The sequence below is a fragment of the Nycticebus coucang genome, chromosome 12 (genome assembly GCF_027406575.1).
Source record: "Nycticebus coucang isolate mNycCou1 chromosome 12, mNycCou1.pri, whole genome shotgun sequence".
Classification (NCBI taxonomy): Eukaryota; Metazoa; Chordata; class Mammalia; order Primates; family Lorisidae; genus Nycticebus; species Nycticebus coucang.
Window position 1 is genome coordinate 3798480 of NC_069791.1, and position 16843 is coordinate 3815322.

Here is a 16843-nt window from a genome sequence, read left to right on the forward strand (position 1 = left end):
ATCCTGGCACATTAAATGGTGGGTAAACAGGAGCAGGATGCAGAGTAAGCACACGTGAGCTGGAAGCAGGTCCTATTGCAAACATTAAAAAGTGGGGCAATAGTTAAGAGGCGTCACCTTCGATAAAGGACATTCATCGGCGTTTTACATTTTTCTGTTTTAATATAAGATCACTAAAAATAGTTTATTGTTGCAAGTATTGCTTCCTTTTTACTTCACTGTCCCACTGAGTTGCTACCCTCTATTAAAGTTGCCGTTTTGTAAGTGCCTTCAGATAACTTTGTAACGTTTTAAATTAAGAAAAAGTGCTGATGCGTCCAGCGTCTCTTTACCAAATGGAGTCAGCTTTGAAAAGATACTTTTGTTGCTATCTAAGAGGAAAAGACGTGTATACCTTTAGCAACTGAGTAGTAGATAAAATTGTGCTTGTTTGTCATTCCTTAAGAGATTTTTTTTCCCCTCTCTATTAAGCTTATTTCTGGATTTGAAAAAAGGTTTGCTCCATAGGTAACGATGCGTGTGGTGGAAATGAAAGAAAAAGAAAAGCAACTCTGTGAATGCCTAGGCCCTAGGGGAAAAAGTTTTAATGATTCTTGTGCAATCAGTATGGGTTTTTGTTTTTAGCTCCGAAAAGTCTCACACCAACTGGCGGCTTGATGTCGCTGAGGGAGTTGGAGCCGTCCCACCAAGCCTGCACCTGTCTCTGCTTCCCCTGCAGAAGTCTCCTTCCCGGAGGCGCAGGCAGCATTCCTCCCGGAGCGGATTCCTGCACTGGCTGCTCCCGGAGGCCCGGCCCCACGTGACGGTCCCTAACACCTGCGCCGCCTCCGGCTCGCAGCGCCCGCGCGCCCGCGCCAGGTACCGACCCGGCGGCTCCCCTCCCCCCGAGGTCACGGTCCCCGGGCCAGCCTCTCGCGGCCGGCAGGGGAGGGGCTGAGCCGCGGCCACCGCGGCAGCTTGAGCCCTGGCAGCCAGATTATCACATGACTCGACGGCGGCGGTAGCCGTGGCCGGGTGGGCTCCGTTCCACGCACGCAGCAGCCGAGCGCGGGGGGCGGGGAAGGGACCTGCTGCCGCAGCAGCCGCCCCGGCGCTCCGGGCGCGCGCGGAGACTCCCTGGCTCCGGCCGCCCCGCTCCATGCCGCTGCTCTGCGGAAGTGTCGCGGGGGGTGGCGGCAGCACCGAGCACCAGAGGCCCGGGCCCGGCGCCCTGCGGCACTAGGCGCCCCCGCGGCCCGGCCCCCCGCGCGCCCGGCGCCCGCCGCAGCCTGCATGCCCCGCGCCGCGCCGCGCCCGGCCCCCGCCCGCTCGCCCCGCCGCCGCCGCGCGCCGGAGTAATATGCTCACTCGCGTGAAATCTGCCGTGGCCAATTTCATGGGCGGCATCATGGCTGGCAGCTCGGGCTCCGAGCACGGCGGCGGCGGCTGCGGAGGCTCGGACCTGCCCCTGCGCTTCCCCTACGGGCGGCCGGAGTTCCTGGGTCTGTCTCAGGACGAGGTGGAGTGCAGCGCCGACCACATCGCCCGCCCCATCCTCATCCTCAAGGAGACCCGGCGGCTGCCCTGGGCCACCGGCTACGCAGAGTGAGTGCAGCGACACCGGCGGCGCCCCTGCTCGCTCCGCGGCCCTTCCCCGCACGGTTCCAGCCGTCTTCTCTCCTTGCTGCTCGGCCCCCAGGCTCACCAGTGGCTGCCGGCGCCCAGGCCTCGGCCCGGAGCTCTTTACTTGCGCTGGCCGTTTCTTCCTCCCCTCCCCCTTCCCCATCCCCAAGGACGCGGCGTTTCCAGCCTGGGTGTGGGTGGTAGAGGCCTGGGTGGTGGCGCTGGGCCGTAGGAAAGCTGGACGGGTCTGGGGATCCGGGGCTGTGTCGCTTGGGAAAAAGTGGGTGGAACAGCTCTGCTGAAGTTTGAAACACAGTAAGGAAATCTGGTACCTGTTAGCCCACTCTCCAAAAATATCCTTGTGCCCCCTCGTGGAGAGTTTTGGGTGGGGGGCAGAGGCTTGGCGATGCCGCTGTGCTCGGGAACTGGCGTCGGACCCAGAGAGGCGCCCGCGTCAGAGCGCGTGCTGGTGCGTTTCGGGAGGTCTCAGTTTATCTGACTGCAGCCTTCGCGTCCATCGCTTCTCCTTTAGCAGGCACGAAAACGCAGTAAATGCCAGTACTGGTCCCCCAGTCCCTGGGGAGGGGGAAACTTATTCCAACTGAGTAATATAGGATTTCGGTAATCAGCTTTGGCGATTAAGCGAGGGTTTGAGTGATTTGCTATTTCAAGAACCGATCGAGTTAGGGTGACGACCTGGAATGGAACCCGGAAAGGAGAGGAGGGTTTTAGTGTCGGTCCCCTACTCCAGGGCAGCTTTCCCACAGACTAGTAATAACCATCTCGTGAATGGTAGGATAAGTACCGCCTCTCCTCCATCATGTGCTGTTTCAGCTTTACGAAACTGGGAAACGCGGAGGGGGGATTCGAGCAGAATTCCGGGCTTAAATGACTCTGTGGGTCCAAAGGCGCCCGCGAAACCCCGGCGCCCGGCACACCTGCGCCTTTCCCTGGGACCCCCTCGGCTCTGCAATCTTGGCCCTCCCCTCCCGGTGCGCGGCCTCGTTCGCTGATTGGTTTCCCGGGAACCAATGAGCTCTCCCGACGCCTGGGCGCCTGGGTGCTGACCGGGTTCTGGAGGCCCCGACACCCCGGCAGGTGGAGCGCCCGGTTCCGGGGCGCGCGGGCCGGATTCCGCTCCAGTCTCTTCTCGCCGGTGATCCTGCAAACAAGCTTCTCCGCGGGCTGAGATAGCAAACGGGTGCCGCGGGGGGCAGACTGCGAGGTGGAGAGGAGGCAGAAGGGGGTGTGATGGGGGCTGGAACAGTAGAAATTATGCCCCTGACCCGGGAAGAGCGAGGATGGGGACGGTGCGGGATAGCGCGGCCACGTCTGGGCAAAGCCGCCACAGGAATAAACACCTGTGTAAGGAAAGCCCACGGGAGGGAATAGGTGCCTGCCAAAACACGCTCAGAGCTGTTTCTTGACTCAAAAACAAACAAACAAAACCCACATTGCTTGAAACGTTGTTGGACTCCTGTCTGGACCCTGGCACCCCGAAGGCTGACTCTGTCTTGTGATCGCGTAGATGGGCCCCTCCGGGAGTTTCCCAGGACAAGGGCGCCCGAGGACCCGAAAAACAAGCATGGAGAGTAGAAAGGAAGATATTAAAACACTGAAGAGGCAGCTACTTGCCTGGACACCATAAAAGGAAAACCTCAGGGGAGCATGAGGGAAAGGAGACCCTTCAGAATGTTTGGACGCCCCTGTCCCAGGACGACCCCATGTGCCCAAGGCTGTGACGAGATTGTGGGCAGCAGAGGGAAGGGCTGCGGGCCTAGCTCCTCCCGTAGGCCTCCCTTCCATATATTTAGTGGATCTTCTATTATAGAACGTGAGAGAAGTTCAGTTTGAAGGGGAGGAAGGCTACTTTAAAATTTTCAAATTTTAAAATTAGTTGCAAAAGTAAGACATGGGTGGTAGTAATTCAAGCAAAGACCTGTACAAACACGTCCGCCCCTCCCACCACTCTCTCCCTCCCTCAGCGATGACCATTCCGTGTTTGGGTGACCTGTGCTTTTCAGAAGTATTTGAGTGCACCTACAAATACCTATTTTGTGTGTCTTTTTCTGACCAGAATAGACTCACAGTAAACGTTATTCTGAAGCAGTCTCACAGAACACCGGGGCATGTACATTGTTTCTGAATCAACACTCAGAGAATGACCTCATTCACTTTAAATGTACCCGGTGTTAAACAGCCAACATGGGCGATGCTCGCTCTAGTTGTTACACTGTCTCCAAGCTGGTGTTACATCATCTGGTCCTCGGAACAAACCTATTAGGTGGGCACCGTCATTTCCTTACTAAAGATAGGGACACTGAGATACTGAATGGGGACGCTGCCTGCCCAGGGCCAGGACACCTTTGCCTGGCGGGAGCTCAGGACAGCAAACTGCCTCCCCACAGCATATTAAAGCACCATACATCCGTCTGGGCCCAGGTCTGGCCACTTCTGTCTGCTCACCCCTGCTCTTGTTGGACTGCAGCACTCCTGCAAATCATAAACTGTAGTGTCCCTCCCTGCGAGCTGACTTCCTGAGTAATCAAAATGGCAGAAATGGGGAAGGGAAGAGGCCAGCAGGCTGCGGCTATGACTGGAAAGCATCACCAGTACCATGCCCTTTCCTGGAGGACTTACCAGGAAGAGGGAATCCTCTTTGTTCTAGATGGTACCTGAGAGGGACAGAACAGGTAGGAAGATTGTTCGGGGAGTGACCTTAGAACGGTACTAGTGGTCTGTGAACCTCTCTAGGAAGTGAGTCAGTGAAACATGGGCACGCTTGCCAGCCGTCCTAGGGAGGAGAAATTGGCCTCCATTGGTGATTGATTGAGGGATGGAGAGAGGAGGGCTGGGCTTTAGTGTTGATGACTGACCCTTTTGGAGGTTTAAAAAAAATAAAGGATAATGGTCTCTTTCAAGAAGAGAGATGCTGTAGGTTATAGAATTAGAGAATTAGCTGCAAGCAATCCCAGTAAGACTCGGTGATGCAGAAACTGAGGACTTTTATTCATTGCAATGTTTATTGGTATTGTGCTGGGTGGAATTTCCTGGACCCTAAGAAAGCTTCCTATTGTGGCTGAGAAGTTTAGCCATGTGTTAAGTGGTATTTGCAAAAAGTTGTAGAGCTCTGTAAGGAACTGCAGTTATGGATAACATCCGCTGAACTAAAATCTTTTTTATTTTTATTTTTTGAGACAGAGTCTCACTTTGTTATCCTGGGCAGAGTGACATCACAGCTCACAGCAACCTCAAACTCCTGGGCTCAAGTGATTCACCTCAGCCTTCCGAGTAGCTGGACCTATAGGTGCCTGCCACATGCTCAGCTATTTTTTTTTTCTAATTGCAACTTTTTTTATTTTATTTTTTATTGTTAAATCATAGCTGTGTACATTTGTGCAATCAAGGGTAACAATGTGCTGGTTTCATATACAGTCTGAAATATTCTCATCAAACTGTTCAACGTAGCCTTCATGGCATTTTCTTAGTTATTGTATGTAGACATTTGTATTCTGCATTTAGTAGGTTTTGTCTGTACCCATTCTAAGATGCACCGTAGGCGTGGCATTCTTCCACCTGACTTCCCTCCTCCCTTTGCCTCCCTTGGCCCTTTCCCCCAATTCAGTTGGATTATAGCCTTCATACGAAAGCTATAAATTAGCTTCATAGTAGGGCCTAGTACATTGGATACTTTGTCTTCCATTCTTGAGATACTTTGCTAAGAAGCATATGTTCCAGCTCCATCCATGTAAGTATGAAAGAGATAAAGTCTCCATCTTTCTTTAAGGCTGCATAATATTCCGTGGTATAGATGTACCTCAATTTGCTAGTCCATTCGTGGGTCGATGGACACTTGGGCTTCTTCCATGACTTAGTGATTATGAATTGGGCTGCAATAAACATTCTGGTACAGATGTCTTTGTTATATTGTGATTTTTGGTCTTCTGGGTATATACCTAGTAAAGGAATTATAGGATCGAATGGCGGGTCTATTTTTACGTCTTTAAGTATTCTCCAAACATCCTTCCAGAAGGAACGTATTAGTGGGCATTCCCACCAGCAGTGTAGAAGTGTGCCCTTTCCTCCACATCCACGCCAACATTTCTGGTTTTGGGATTTTGTTACGTGGGCTACTCTTACTGGGGTTAGGTGATATCTCAAAGTAGTTTTGATTTGCATTTCTCTGATGATTAAGGATGATGACGCTCAGCTATTTTTTAGAGACGGGGTCTCACTCTTGTTCAGGCTGGTCTTGAACTTGTGAGGTCAAGCAATCCACCCCCCTTGGCCTCCCAGAGTGCTAGAATTACAGGCATGAGCCACTGTGCCTGGCTGAACTAAAGTCTTTTTAAAAATATGAATTAGCAAGTTTCCATTTTTATTTTATTTTTTTTTTTTAGAGACAGGTTCTAGCTGTGTTGCCCGGGCTGGAGGACAGTGGTGCAATTATAGTTCACTGCAGCCTTGAACTGGGCTCAAGCGACCCTGCCACCTCAGTCTCCCCAGAACTGGGATCACAGGTGTGGTGCACACCACCATGCCTGGCTAATTTTTTAGCTTTTTATAGAGACAGGATCTTGCTATGTTGCCCAGGCTTGTCTTGAACTCCTAGCTGCAAACTGTCCTCCTGCCTTGGCCTCCCAAAGTGTTAGGATTGTAGGCATGAGTCACTGCAAGTTTCATTTTTGAGTTTGTATTGCAATTACTGATTGAGCCTGTTAGGTCTGCCCATTGAGAAAGTCTGGGAGGAAGCAGCAGTCTAGTAGCCAGAGACCTCAGGGGAGCGACTTCCTTTCTCATTCCCTATGTTTAAACACCTCCAAGGGGTCCCTATACTGCAAGGACCCAGAGGGCAGGAGCCTATTTTGGCCTTTTTTGTTTTCCTTCTTGACCTGTTTGCCCAATTTTTGTCCCTGGAGGTACAGCTGCATTTAGAGATCCCAGCAGACAGGTCTGTGCCCGAGGCTGTACAGAAGAGAGAAGGGACTTGCGTTCTGAGCAACACTCTTCTATTAAAGCATCATGTTAAAGATTTTATCAGAGATACAGTGCTTTGCCCTGATGGAAAGAATCTAAAATTGCAACATAATTTTACTTAGGTTCTAGCTGTCCCTGTAAACTCTCTTTTGTTTTCCTATTTCTTGTAAAAAATACCCCCGAGCATGAGTACCCAAAAAGCTATTCTGCGAGCTTCTGTCAAATGTGTACAACAGAGCCTCTTTGGGCTTCTGCAGAGTTCAAAATTGTGGATTTTGTGATGAAATAACCTGATTTGAATCCAGCAAACAGCCTACAAGTATTTGGATTCATTTTAGAGTCTGTGGGCTGCTGTCGTCACCCCAATCATAGCACCAATCGCTTATTGCCCGTAAGTAGTGTCAGTTGGGATTGCCGTGGGGACGGCCCAGAGACCAGGAGGCGGTTCTCTCTGGAGCTCAGGAACCCGCCTTTCCTGCTCCCTTCTCACCTCTCCCCACCCACCCTTCTTCCTGACACCCCTTTGTAGAACTCCTGCTTAAGGACTTCCTCTTTGACTTTTGCAATTTTAGAGCCTCTGCGTTCTCTTCTTGTTGTGTAAGGATAAAAAGAAATAGGTGGGGGGTCCCCTGTAACAGCTTTCCATGTCACTCATTTGCAGAGAGTCAAAGTCCAAAGCAACCAAGGCGTTTCACCTGCCTGGTGGAAAGTATTGATTGTGGAGAGTATTGATTTCCTGTTTTAAAGCAGATGACCAAGCTTCCCTGGCTTTTCAGATTTAAATTTGTAATGGAACTATCCTGTTTTTAGGTGGAGCTCCGAGGGTATCCCTTTTCTTAGGGAAATGAATCAGCTTGTCTCAAGGACTAGCAATGCTTCTGGGAAGATTTAACTTTTTGGAGAGGCGTGTTTACCGGGTGTCTGGGCCAGTTGAGGTAGATAACTGGATCCCCGGCACACAGTGCTTCACAGTCATGGTCACGGCATCACCAAGTGAAGACTTACAGCTGCATACTGGAATTGTTTTCTAAAAATATGTTACTGTTCAAGAAAATGTATTTTTAGTTCTTGATGTTTGGTAGAAATAAAATCAAGTGACTTTATAGTTCTGTGAATTGCCTAATTCCAACAGAGGATTTCTCTCCCCTTGGATTTATCGTATCCTGTTAGGAAATATGTGCTATCCTCATGTATCTGCTTCCATTACTTCTCTCATTCGACTGATGAAATCCTAGCGCTGAGTGGCTCGCACTGGTCCTGTGCTGGGTCCGTGACACGTGCGTAAGACATGGTCATCATCCTCAAGAAAGTTTTACAGCACACTCTTCCCCATTTTGTGTCTTTTGAAATGAAAATAAAATCATGGACTAGTAAGGTTCAAAGAGACCAGCACTAGGGGTCCGTGGATGCAATGTCTTAATGCTTCTAGGCCATTCTGATCTCAGTGTTTGGATGTAAGTCTCAGTAGGGCAACAAACTGTCTTTTTCCCAGCCAGCATTGTGTTGCCTTTTGACCTAAGACTTTATATGTACCTGTTGTTCATCTGATTCTGAGATTGTTACGTGTCAATTGTATATATTATATACTAATGAAATGATAGGGAAGACTTCTTCAGATCTATTCAGTATGGGAGAATGATCAGGCTCAACTCCTGGGCAAGGACAGCCAGGCACTAATAGTCAAAGAGCAGAGGGAGGGCTCAGGAGGTGGAAAGTTACCTAGCAGTAGCCTTTGTGAAAGCAGACCAAGGATTTATACAGCCAAGGTAAAGGGTGGGGAACTTGATCAGATATCCAGGTTGGCAGGACAAGGCCTTGAAGAACTGACCTAGGATTCTTGCCGGGAGAACAGGATGGGGGCCAAAGTCTTGGCTTGTAGGAAAGAGAGCTCGGAAGTGCCAGACTAAAGTTGGTTCAAGAGAGAATCTTTGTCAACCCTGAAAATTGGTGGGAGAAGGGGAAGACAGTGGATGGAATTGCAGTTATTTAACCATGCTTTAACTCTGATTTACGTGAGTTACCTCTGTGAACTTCCGTAATTGACTGTGTTCCATACTCACCAGCTAGGGAAAGCAAATGTTCTCAATTACCAGGCAAAGCAGGGTTGAGCCTAATTATAAAACCTAACTTTGAGGCAGAGTCAAGCCTATCTAGTGTTTTCTCTTCATTTTTTCCATATGACTGGCTTTCACTAGCTTTCCCATTGATACTATGGGAGATATTTAAAAACTTATTAGCCTAAGAATGGGGCCACATTTAATTTGTCTGGCCCATCTCTGTGCACCAAACCCCATCACTATGTATGTTTGGTTAGTGTTAACAGTGGCTGAATGCAATAGTTATCATTTGTTGACATGTTCCTATGTGTGGGTTCTGTATTAAGCCCTTTACGTGTAAGGATTTAATGAAATGAATGGAACACAGGCAAGCAATTTGTTCAGAGTCACAGAGCTTCTGAAGTGGCAGAGCTGGGATTCGTACCCGGCTCTGTCTGACTCCTACTTCTGGCTTTGAGACTGTCTTGTGTTACCTGTTGCTTTATTTGAAAGTTGTAGACTTTTTTCCTATTCCATTGTTTCTAATGAAAAACTTAAAAAAAAAATTGAAGTGTAAAATACACATTATAAAATTTTAAATAATAGTGAAAGGTATAAAGAACAAAGTGAAAATTGTTTGTAAATCAGTTAATATTTTAGATCTTTTTAGATTTTTTTATTTACGTATTTTTAAAAAGCAAAAGCTGGTCACACATTTACATGTCTTTTGATATGTCTTCTGCTAGGAATTTATGTAAGACCCTTCTCCACGTCAGTAATTGCAGGGCCTAACACTGTGGAAGGGCCGCTCACCGGTGAATCCTCTTTGGACATTTAGATTCACTTTGGGGCACTTGGTGAACATGCTTATGGGTTATTCAGATCATTAGTTATTTCCTTAGGATTAATATTTGGACATGGAGAGCTTCCATAGAAGCCACGCACATTCCCAGCTGTGATGCATATTATCAGACTGGTTGTACCAGTGCACACTCCAGCCAGCAGTGTGTGACTATAAATTAGTGCTAAGCCTTTAATATTTGCCAGTGATCTTATAGATGAAAAACACTGTATTGAGATTTATGTTTAATTACTAAAGTTGAATAAATACATATATATTTGTTATTGGAATGTCTTTTATGATTTTCCTGTTGATATACATGTATGTTGTCCATTTTTCTATTGGGATAATCTTTCTTATTTATCAGAGCTCTTTATATTTTAAGGTTATTAGCCCTTTGCTTGTTATGTTGTAATGTTTTTTTCTAATTTTTTTCTTTTTTTTTTGAGACAAAGTCTCACTTTCTTGCCCTTCAGTAGAGTGCTTTGGCATCATGGCTCACAGCAACCCTCAGACTCTTGGGCTCAGGCAGTCCTCCTGCCTCAGCCTCCCAAGTAGCTGGGACTACAGGTGTCCACCACAAAATAGTCCACCCGGCTATTTTTTCTTTTTCTTAGAGACAAGGTCTAACTCTTGCTTAGGCTGGTCTCAAACGCGTGAGCTCGAGCAGTCCACCGCCTTGGTCTCCCAGAGTGCTGGGATGTAGGTGTGAGCCACTGTACCCAGCCTAACATGCTCATTTTTAACTTTAATTTTTTTCTTTGAAATGCAACAAGGGTGGATGACCACTTTTGCATTTCAAAGAATATCCAACAAGTGGATGACCACTTTTGCATTTCAAAGAATATCCAACAAGTGGATGACCACTTTTGCATTTCAAAGAATATCCAACAAGTGGATGACCACTTTTGCATTTCAAAGAATATCCAACAAGTGGATGACCACTTTTGCATAATCTCCTTTCTGGCCTCTGTCTAGGATCTATAGAACATTTGTGCTGCAGTAACCATCTCATCCTTTTTCCTACTTGCTCTTCTTGGTTGCAGGTCATAGAAATTCCTTTGAGCCAGCTTCAGGGGGTGGAAAAAAAAGAACGGGGAGGAGAGTTCTAGAGAGGATACGCCTCTGTTGTGGAACCCAAGTGGAGGAATTCTGTAGGACTACATAAGTGACTGGAACCTTGCATCGGAAGGCCACCAGGAACGAAGTGGCCATTCCTGCATTCTCTCACCAGCGCTTCCCAGCTGCCTCGCAGAGAGATGGTGATTGGTTTGGTTTGTGTCAGATGTCCACCCTGCTCGGCGTGGCTGCCAGGGCCCATCCCTGAGAATAACACTTAACTGAAAAGGAGGTGGTGGTAGTCTGGGCAGGGCACATAGTCTGGAAGACTCAGTTGTTGTATGTAACTCACAGAGTCAGTAAATACTTGAGTGCCTCATTTATTTCAGGCACCTATTAGGAAACAGATGAAATCACCAAACAGAAGCACGGCGTGTGTGTCTGAATATGCCTGCTACCCTGCCTGGCAACGAATGCTTGGGAAGCTGTCTATGTTCAGAATTCAAAACTGCCCTGACAGCAGGCTCCAGAGTCTTGCATTTCGCTCCTTTTGTCATCCCACTATATCCTGATGATGCCCTAGGAGGGGTAACGACTCAGGCCAGCATTGGAACTAAACGCGGTTTAAAGGTTTACACCAACAAGCTTATAAAACCCCTTAATATAAAGCGATGTAGCTCGTCGGCCACAGGGACGTAAGCCTGGTCAGTAGGACACAGCAGAGCCCTGCTCATTGCCTTTTTTTTTTTTTGCAGTTTTTGGCCCGGGCTGGGTTTGAACCCACCACCTCCGGCATATGGGGCCGGCGCCCTCCTCCTTTGAGCCACAGGTGCCACCGTTTTTTTTTTTGGAGACAGTCTTACAGCACCCTCCAGTTCTTGGGCTTGAGTGATTCTCTTGCCTCAGCCTCCCGAGTAGCTGGGACTACAGGTGCCCACCACAATGCCTGGCTATTCTTTTCTTGCAGTTGTCATTGTTGTTTAGCTGGTATGGCCAGGTTCGAACCTGCCAACCACTGCTACGGGCACCAAGCCTGCCATTTTTATTTATTCTATTTTGCTCGTCAGGTGGCTCTAGAGCAGTGGTTCTCAACCTGTGGGTCATGACCCACAGGAACTGTATGAAAGGGCCGCGGGATTAGGAAGGCTGAGAACCACTGCTAGGGAAACAAGGAGCATGACGGTAAGTGGGTGTCTGCTTGGTTCATTCCTACTCTAAGGCGTCCTCCTTTTTCCCTCGGTGCACAGGCTCCGATATGACCTTCATCCCCGTGGATGACCTTCCCGGCTGGGCCAGGGCCAACAACCCGGTTCTTCAGGGTGGAGTCTCGGGCGTCCGGCCTGTGCTTGTGTTACTCTCACACGCCATCTTGGATCTCCCTGAATGTTAGAAGCCTATGCAGAAAATGTATGCTGTTTGTGTGGGTTTTTTTCTCAGAATATTCAGCATAAAATCCTGGCTGGCCATTCAGCTGTGAGGAAAGCTATGGGAAAAGTGAGCCCCCAGATGCATCCCCCTCTGCACTTGAGTTACATCATTATTTAGCTATGGCACTTGTGTTTGTACAAGCGTGGTGGAAGGACTGATATCAAAATTCAGAAACTGATTTCTCCAAGAAATCTACTCTAAATGCCAAGGGTGGGAGAGACTGTGTAGAAGGGCCAAGGCAGCACCTAAAATTCAACCGCCTGGGGGTCTCTGTCTCGGATGTGGACCCTGAGTTGTTCCTTGCCTGGGCGTCCTCCCTGTAATGACACGAGTCACCCCTGTGACTCCTTGAGTTGGTGAACTGCCTGGTGCTGTCTAGCTGGCTGCTGCCCAGTTATTTATTAATCCTACTTTGGGTTTCAATTGCTTCTTGTCAGATGGGGGTGTTGAGTCATCCGTTCTCAGAATATTCATATTTTAACCTGTGTCATTTAAAAATTATTGAAAAGGCTGACACAAGTTATTAGCTTTTATAACCTGTGTTATGTGCTACTGTCTTCTGTAAGGACATAATCAAATCTACCATCTATTAATACTGTCACCAGCAGTTCATGAACGTGGAGTGGCGTATAGATAATCTCAGAAAAAAAAATGGTGTTTGCATCAAATACTTTTAGTTTTATGAAACTACTGTGATTTGCTGCTATTTTTTTACATGTTTCTGGACCCAGGGAGACGTGTATTTCACCTGTCCTAGGGGGTGGCCGAGGCCCTTTTGGCTCTAGCTGCTGTAAATGCCTTGCGTCCCAGGCCGAGGCTTTCCCCGCTGCACCTGCTGCTCCCTCACTGTGATTGCAATTCTGAAGTAGTTTTTTTCTCCAGCATTCAAATGGTCTATAAAACCAGTGTATGGTGCCCCATGATCATGTTAATGTACACAGCTATGATTTAATAATAATAAATAAATAAATAAATAAAAATAAATTAAAAATTTTTTTAAAACATACAGAGCAGATGAAGCCACTATGTACTGAGCACCCCATGCTCAGCGTCTAGATTCTCTATTCACTTGATCATTTATCAGCCAACATTTCTCTGTCCACCCTCATCTATTCTTGAATTATTTATATTTATTTTGTATTGCAGGTTAATGTGAGGGTACAAATAACTAGGTTACAATGTTTGCATTTGTTAGGTGAGTCCCTTTTGTAGTTGTGTCCCACACCCAAGAGGTGTGCCTTGTACCCCCACATCGTGCCACTAAGTGGGAGCTCACAAATCCTCCTCCCCCAACTTGATTGATTTGAGGTTTTCTCTTGTGTGAGCGTGAATTAGATCATCTACTGGCTTCATTACTATTGAGTACATTGGATACTTGCTTTTCTACCCTTCTGATACTTTACTAAGAAGAATGTGTTTCAACTCCATGCAGGTTAATACAAAAGATCTAAAGTTCCCATCTTTTTATGGCTGAGTAGTATTCCGGGATATACATATACCACAACTTGTTAATCCATTCCTGGGTTGATGGGCATTTAGGTTGTTTCCACATCTTGCAATTGTAAATTGAGCTGCGATAAACCATCTAGAATAGTGGTTTTCAACCTTCCTAGTGCTGCGACCCTTTAATACAGTTCCTCATGTTGTGGTGCCCTCCAACCATAAAATTATTTTTGTTGCTACTTCATAACTGTAATTTTGCTACTGTTATGAATCATAATGTAAATATCTGATATGCAGATGGTCTTAGGCGACCCCGTGAAAGGGTCATTCGACTCCCAAAGGGATCGCAACCCACAGGTTGAGAACCACTGATCTAGTGCAAAGTATATGTTTTAGTTTGCCGCCTTTAATTTATGCTATTAAGTTGTTTTCCACTTATGCTATTAAGTTGTTTTCTACATTAAAAATCAAGTTTGAGTAACTTTGACATTCTCAGTTAAGAAAACTGCCAGCAATTAGGTCCTCATGTATGTGAAAGGGGCATCCGAAACTCAGCTGTCACAACACCAGCACTCTGCACCCTGCAAATGCTCACCCGTAACTTAGCATTCATGTAGTTGACAGCTCCACACATAGTCAAATGGAAAAGTATTTCTTTGCTATTCTCCTGTTTAATTGAATCAGTAGGAAATTTGTCTGGGACTTGGGTCGCAGGGCTGCTAGCTGGTGGCCAGTCAGGTGAGTGCTGTCCGGGAAGCCCTCTGGTTAGTAAAGACTAGAGTGTGTTCCCTGGACGTGCTCATGGTGAGCCAGGGCATCACTGCACTGTGTTTTCAATCAAAGTACCTGCTTGCTGACTCTTGTTCGGTATGGACAGGTCAGTGGGTCTTCTGGAACTTAAATCCAAAGTCCCTTGTTTCACTATTTATGACTCAGCTTTCTCTAAATGACTGTGCAGTTTAACTGCTGAACTATGTTGCCTCTCTGCAGGGCCCTTATACTCTTATTAGGGCCGTGTTTTTCAGCCTTTTTATCTCATGGCACACTTGAACCTGTACTTCTGCCGCACACTTAAATATGTTGATCTAAAAAAGAGCAAAAAAAAAAAAAGAATATATTTACTTCTTTATTATATTGAACTTCTTCCAAAAATATTTTTTTTAAGTAAATCATAACTGTATACACTGATGCATTTATGGGGTTCAGTGTACTGATTTGATATGCAATGAAATGTATTCAATCGAACTGATTCACACAGCCATCACCTCCCTTACTTGTTATGGTAAGATAATTATACTCTTTTCTTAATAGTTTTGAAACGTACCATTCCATTATGCACATTAGGCGAGGTTCCCCCCAAATCCCTCCCTCCTCCCGCCTCCCCCACCCCTCCCCTCTCCTTCCTCTTCCCTCCCAGTTTCTGGACTATAGTTATGTTTTACTATTTGTACAAATGTGCAGGTGATTATATATTGGTTTCATAGTAGTATTGAGTACACTGGATACTTTTTTATCCATTCTTGAGATTCTCCTGTAAGATTAGCCCACATAACAAAATCCCCAAACCAGAGATGTTGGATGGATGAAAAAATAATTTAATTAGTGATCTTTAAAAATTCTCTGGGCACGCCTCAGATCCTCTTTGCAGTGCACTGGTTGCAAGTCACCTTATTAGAGAGTAAAAATAATTACAGCACCACTGACATCCGTGTCACTCTGGATGGGTGTCGGGGCCCTGCTGTGTAATTCAAATGTAAGCACTTGTTATCTGTGTTTAATAAAAGAGGGAAACCAGGCCCAGAGAAAAGCTGCCTTTAGGATCTCTTGCTGTCCCACTTTGGACTATTACTGAATCATTAAAGCTGACCATTGATTATGTGAAATTTTTCATTAATAAAAAGACATCCTGTCCCTGTAAACAAAATGCGATATGAGAGTTTAATGCATTTATTGCTTAAAGGAAACTAATAAGGCATTGGCACATCAAGTTTTGTATAAAAGGATGCTTTTCAGAGTGCCTTGAAGTAGTTCTATTGAGTCTTTTAAACTTACACCTTTCTAGTGCATTTGTGTTGCTGTATAACAGACCTCTTCAAAATTATCATATATGTGGACTGCAAAGTACTTTTTCATATTTCAACATTTCTGGAAACCCACTCCATCTCAAAACCAATCTATACATTTTATGTGGTAATGTTTCTTTTTTCTGAAGTTAGTAAATAGTGTGTGTGTTTTATCATTAATAGTTAGTGGGAAGTAAGGAAATATACTTAGGAATTCTGAGTAATGAGGCCCAAATGGTGAGTTAGGTTTTACGAGAGTCTTTTTAAAAATTGAATTTGGTGGTGTGCTCCCACCTGATGGGCAAAATGTAAGGACGTTCAACACATTTCTGGGGTGCAGGACACAGCTACAACAAGGACTTTACCTAACAAATGCAAACTTTATAACCTAATCGTTAGTACCCTCATATTAATCTGAAATTACAAAAAAAATAAGTCAGTAAAATTAAATTTGAATTTGGGAGACCTGTTACCTAATTTCTTACTTTACTTAAAAGCAGAGTCAAGTTTCTGTTTGTTTGCTCATCTGTTTAGTGATGAGATGTCGCTGTCCTGCCCAGGCTGGCGTGCAATAGCTCTTCATGGGAATGATCATGGCTCTCTGCAGCCTAAAACTCCTGGTCTCAGGAGGTCCTTCTGCCTCAGCCTCCTGAGATGCTGAGGTCTACAGCACAGCCACTGAGCCTGTCTTCAGAGTCAAGTTAGTGACTTTGGGGGCCAACACATCTGGCAGCATGTAGTGTAGCATTGGAGGGCTGCCCCACAGCTGTGTGCAGTCTGGGGGTGATAGCCCCAGAGCACAGGTGTCTGCAGGGATGACTTGCCCAGACCAGGCCTAACGGGGCCCTGGCTGGTGGGTGGTGCGATTACTATCACAGGGCTGTGGGCGGACGCAAAGAGCCATTACTTGTCCAGCTGAGAGGCCCGGAGTGGCTTGTGTGCCCTACGGTCCTTTCAGGGAGTTGATAAATAGACATTACGCTATTAAAAAAAGGGTACTTCTTTACCATGTGCCCTTTTTCATGTAAGTACAGGAAGGTGATGAATTGATTTTTTTTTTTTTTAAATAAAATGCTGTAGATTATTGAATTACTGTGTTTAAGGGTTCTGCTATGGTATATTAATAGTCATTCTATGCCTTTTTGAAAAGGTGAACATTGACAAATTATATTTAGAACACATAGCTGGCAAAAATAAAAGATGGGATGTGATTGTTTACTAGGAAGCAAATCATAAGATGCGGCGAGTATGCAAGCCTGTGAGAGGATGTCGGGGAGCAGGGGTGGGGAGCCTACCTGCTGTTAATATAGGAAGTATAGGAAGAGGCTTTTTTTCTCACATAAAAGAGGAAATAGCTATAATATTTTATTGTAAATAAATAGGCTTTGAGGGTG

At 46.3% G+C, this 16843-nt stretch overlaps 1 protein-coding gene across 3 annotated transcripts in view; it reads left to right on the forward strand.

Annotated features, from left to right (window-relative positions):
- The first annotated feature begins 1000 nt into the window (after window positions 1-1000).
- PPM1H (protein phosphatase, Mg2+/Mn2+ dependent 1H) overlaps window positions 1001-16843 on the forward strand; it is a 261618-nt gene continuing 245775 nt past the window's right edge. Inside the window, exon 1 of one of the 3 annotated variants that reach the window (XM_053555420.1) lies at window positions 1001-1584. In XM_053555420.1, the coding sequence (XP_053411395.1) occupies window positions 1340-1584 (245 nt within the window). In that variant the 5' untranslated portion in view covers window positions 1001-1339. The remainder of the gene's footprint in view (window positions 1585-16843) is intronic. The other 2 variants (XM_053555421.1, XM_053555419.1) reach the window with 2 other exon arrangements.